At 40.8% G+C, this 5,000-nt stretch overlaps 2 protein-coding genes across 3 annotated transcripts in view; one reads left to right on the top strand and one right to left on the bottom strand.

Annotated features, from left to right (window-relative positions):
* Nucleotides 1-5,000, bottom strand: part of cacna2d3a (calcium channel, voltage-dependent, alpha 2/delta subunit 3a) — a 230,712-nt gene that overhangs the window by 48,914 nt on the left and 176,798 nt on the right. The gene's annotated exons all lie outside the window — the stretch shown is intronic.
* The window catches only part of lrtm1 (leucine rich repeat transmembrane protein 1), a 9,288-nt gene that overhangs the window by 2,724 nt on the left and 1,564 nt on the right, over nt 1-5,000 (top strand). The window contains exons 2-3 of the mRNA XM_077217646.1: nt 1,077-1,670; nt 3,171-5,000. The exon at nt 3,171-5,000 is cut by the window's right edge and continues 1,564 nt beyond it. Coding sequence (XP_077073761.1) covers nt 1,077-1,670; nt 3,171-3,649 — 1,073 coding nt within the window. The 3' untranslated portion in view covers nt 3,650-5,000. The remainder of the gene's footprint in view (nt 1-1,076; nt 1,671-3,170) is intronic.

The following is a 5,000-nucleotide window of genomic DNA, read 5'->3' as shown; positions in this document are numbered from 1 at the left end:
TTGACTCTCTTCTGGAGCCTGTCTCTAGTGGCCAGTGGATGAACTGCAGTTTAATCACTTCAGTGTTGGATTCAAGAGAGAGAGGAAGGTTGCCGCTTGGTCAGTATGTGAAATCCCTGCGTGAAAAGCCTTGAGACCAAAGAACATATCCAAAAGTTCCAGGCAATTTATGTGCCATGATGGTTATGCCTCAATGTCGGTCGCACAGGACCCCGAGCTTGTCAAAGACGCATCTGTCATGTCATATTTGCATGGAAACACTTGAAGCAAGGCGAACTCCTCTTGGTAAAACAGTTTCTGACCTCAAACTCTAACCACAGTTACACTGTGCCACATAAAACGAGGGACATTGAAGTCATGTGGGTCTGTGTGGTACAAGTAACGGTAGTAGGCACTGGAAAAGACAACGCGTCAACCTGAGGTTTGACTGAAACAGTGGCAAAAACGCCCAGACTGTGCTCGCCTGAGAAGTTAAGCTCGATCTTAACGGAAGACTCCTTCTGATTGTCTCAGCATGGTTTTTGACCCGTGAATTGTTGTCCATAGAGCTACTGTAAGGACAGATGAATGTGATGAGAAGAAATCTAAATATTGCATGCATCCTTCAATTCCACTGTCACAATCCAGTCTCTCAATGTGAAACAAAATCTTGAATGGAAACTTTCTGAGTTATGTTATTATTTTATTGTTTGGTTATTTTGCATTATGTCTGATGTGCAGCACTTTGGTCAGCATTCGTGTGGTTGTAAATGTGCTTTATAAATAAACCTTGCTCTTACCCTTGACCTATTATGACTTGCAATCACATATTATCCATGTATAAAATATCATTACATTTTGCGATGAAATAAACAATCAAGCAGTTGAGTACACTGTAGGTTACTAGCTATATGAAGAACAACGGGTAGCAGAAAGCATTGGGTCATTTTGTTTTTTAATTTGAATTGTTAGAGACTACTTTTGACTGGTTTATCTATGATGCTTGTGTCATCGTAATTAATATACTGTTTTTGTGAGAACCACAAAAGTTTGAGAATGAATGCAATGGTGACTCCATTTCTCTATGTCTTCACCAGGTGTGGTCTTTGCATTATCCAGCCTGTTATTACTCCAGACTGTCTCCTCTTGCCCCAAGGAGTGCTTGTGTGACAATCACACCAAAGTGGTGGACTGCCGGGGACGAGGACTTTATGATGTCCCACGTCAACTCAGTCAAGACACCCTGGAGCTGTATCTCCAAAATAACCGTCTCCGAGGCCTGGGCTCCATGTCCTTTCGAGAGACGCCACAACTTCAAATTCTGGACCTGGCCAACAATTCAATCACAATGCTTTCCACCAGTGCCCTTCTGGGACTCAGAAGCTTGAAGGTCCTCAGCCTGGCCAATAACTCTATCCGGGAAGTGGACCGGCGTCTTCTGGTTTCAGTAAGAAATCTAACCATACTGGACCTGTCCTATAACACCATCGGTGGTCTACCTGGAGCTCTTGCTGATAGTTTCCACTATCTTACTCATCTGTCTCTCCATTACAATCGGCTCACTAAGCTGGACCGTATACACCTGGAGGCTCTGGGAAATCTGAAAGTTCTGCAACTGAAGGGCAATCCTTGGAGATGTGACTGTCATCTGATAGGGCTCAAATTATGGTTGGAGATGTTTGCTTTCAAAGGTAACAAAACCCTCAAATCCACAATAGAGTCTTCATTTTAAAATAACAAAACAAAAACAAACATAGCTAAATGTCCCGTCTTTGAAATGAATTCAGGTAAGAATCTTTCTACATTGTGCAAACTTTTTCACCTAATATTATTCCACCCTAAATTTTTTAACCCACGCTAAAAAGTCAGAATAATTTCTGATTTCCTATCACAGAAAATAAAGCTAATGTTATGCTCTTTGTGAAGTTTAGCTTGAGCGCCAGTCTCAGCCAGTGCAATTCTTTTTTAGGTAGGTGTGGATGAGTTAATTGCTTTGTGTATCTCACCACTGGATTGGCAGATCATCTGACACACAGTTTTAATGCAGCTGCTCCGGCTTTGAGCCACAACTGTTAGAGCTTCATAGGTTTGCCCGTTAGTCAACAGACCATGGAACAAGTTTTTGCATCAGTCTTGCATCATGTCTCTTTTGAACTGCTATTGCTAGCCGGAGTATGTGCTGGCCTGCAGTTTATTTACTCATTTATTTATTTATTTTTGCTGAACATGGTTTGTTTAAGTTAGTTAGTAAGAAAAAGTTATGAGTTTAGTACTTTTGGCCTTTTGACACCCTGAAGGTGCTTCACATCAGAGTCCGTATCACCCTGTCCGGGGTTTCCTCTTATTTATTGCGTACATATTGTGGTCATAAATTAACATATTTGCCCCTGGAACTGATTTCCAGGGACATTTTTTTAAACCTTTGTAAGGGCAGTTTTTATAATTACTTTATTAAGAGTATCTTGTCTTTTAAGTCAAATACTTAACCAATTGACCAACTTAACCCTCTGGAGCTGTTCGGTCAATTTGTTTACGTATTTACAAAACTTGGCAAAGGTTTTAGCACTTGCTATGTGAACACAGGATTCAGAAAGCTTCAATGGTAATGAAGCACATTGGAAATGAATTGGAAGCAAATTTCATCTAGTGGAAATAATTGGTACTGCACCTAATCAAAATCTTACTGAAAGCTTTTTTTTAAGATATCAACCTCAGATTTATAGTTTAGATTTTCTCACAGTTTTACAGAAAATTAAAACTAAGTATATAAATTATCAAATTAAACATCTGGGTACGGCAGCAAAATTATGACAATAATCCCTTTATTTGAACCCTTATCTTGAATTTTAGGGACATTTTTGTTAATTTTGCTCAGGGAAAAAAAATGTATGCAATAAGCAGAGCTCTATACATTTATATAATTAATATATTTAATACTGGCAACGATTCTACAAATGAACCTTTTCACTATAAAACAAGCATGACACATAATCAAATCATTTATGTATTTATTGGCTCACGACTGGGCTGGTGGAATTTAATTTTCAACATGAATATATTACACTGTCTTGTTCAGTGTCGATAGCTCACGGCTCGCTCCTCACAGGGATACAAGCAGCGAGTTTCTGCTTAGCAGCCCTGAGCTTCACATGACCTGCGTTCTCCACCATTATAATCTCTGTTTTTCTTAGGTGGAGTGGTGGACAGCATTACGTGCGTCCAGCCTCAGCTCATGCTGGAGCGAGACCTCCGGCACATTCCCTACGAGCTTTTCCACTCCTGCATGATCACCAGCTACAGCTACCTGTTCGCCAACATCCACTACCTGGACGGCAAACACCGGATGCTCAGCGGACAGCTTCACCCGAGCCCTCGAGCTCCGTCCGGGAGTGACTTCATCCCGCCGGGAGAGGGGATTCTCCCCGAGTGTGAGCCCAAGCAGAGACCCCGGCCCGCCAACTACAGGCACGCCATCGCCACCGTGGTCATCACAGGAGTGGTGTGTGGCATCGTGTGTTTGATGATGTTGGCGGCAGCTGTGTACGGATGTGCGTATGCAGCAATTAATGCCAAGTATCAAAGAGAGCTGAAGCAGAAAGCCAAAGAAGCGGGTGTAGTAGAAGAGCGCAAAAACATTGAAAGAGAGGAGAAGAAGGAACCGCTGGAGTGATGCGAAGATCACGCACACGAAGCACAAATACACATCCAGGATACACTCCACAGTATCCACACACAGTTGTGTATCTAAGTTCCCTCGAGGCGAGTCAGTGCACTTGGCAGCCGTACAGGCGATGTCCCCGGGCAGCTATTTTTCTAGACATGCAAATACAGCTCGTAACTAAAGGGGGAAGACGGATGATCAACATAGCATACGCTTCTTCATTAGCTTCAATCAGGCTAGAAGAACTGTATTTTTCAAGCAAACGCACATACACATTTCTAGAGTAAAAACAATAGCTGATACTTCTTGCAAAAAGGCAGTTGGCTCTTTGTCAATCCAAGCGAACATACATTACGAGACTACATGTCATGCTGTTTAAGCTCTGTATTGTTACAGTGTTTGTAGTGTATGTAAATGAACAATGTGCTATTTCTCCATGTTACCTGCACTCAGATATGCCCATTTATTCGTCTTTCGACAGAGCAGATTATATTTCCCCCAGTGTATTATGGGTTCTGAAGTTTCCCGAAGTTTTTGGTGAAAGGGAACGCCACAGTTTTCTTTAGTCATGTAGAACCAGTTTAAAATACTAATTTCTGCATAGCCAACCACGTTTTATTAAAAGCCCATCTTGCCAGCAGTGAATTACGCTTTTAAATGTGCCACAATACTGTAGCAGCTTCACAGCCCTTCGCAGTTGCCACAACAGATTTCACACTGGTTTGAAGCTGAAAAAATGCCGTTTCCCGTCACACGGTCTCATTCATATTTTTTGGTTCTTTTTCATTTACAGGGGCAAATTTTTATGTCATGAAACTGACACGTAAACATATTTTAAGAGTTCATAACGGCTTAATTGAAAGATTGACACACTTTACTATTGAAACCTGATGATCAAACATTACTTGATCAATCACAAACTTGCTTATTTGCGTATTAACAGAATTAGTGCAGAACTTTAAATATTTCTGAAGTAATTTTCCATAAAATGTGTTTTAACTTTGTCAAAACAAAAAGTTAGTATGTTTTCAGGTTTAAATTTACTTTGAATAACAGATTTCCAAAGTCTGTTTCGCTACTGAACCGCACTACACATCACCGTCATTGTGTTTATCAGGACTTTTTACCCATCCAGCAATAGCCGTGATGTCACTGTCTAGATTAACTATAGACTCATATAGTCCGGCTATGAGTAACACACTTCTAGCCAAATTAACCTTGAATTTGGTTACGTGTCATTTTTGCCAAAATAACTTGGAGATATTTGATATTCCGTCATGCAAGCAAAGTCAACAGTGATTGCAAGAAGTTTGGTTTAATTTCTTTATCTGATGGATGACTAGTCTATTCGTGGGCGATG

Source organism: Siphateles boraxobius, unplaced genomic scaffold (genome assembly GCF_051911475.1).
Source record: "Siphateles boraxobius isolate OS27281-9 unplaced genomic scaffold, OSU_SipBor_1 75, whole genome shotgun sequence".
Taxonomy (NCBI): domain Eukaryota; kingdom Metazoa; phylum Chordata; class Actinopteri; order Cypriniformes; family Leuciscidae; genus Siphateles; species Siphateles boraxobius.
This window is presented reverse-complemented; position numbering and strand designations above follow the sequence as displayed.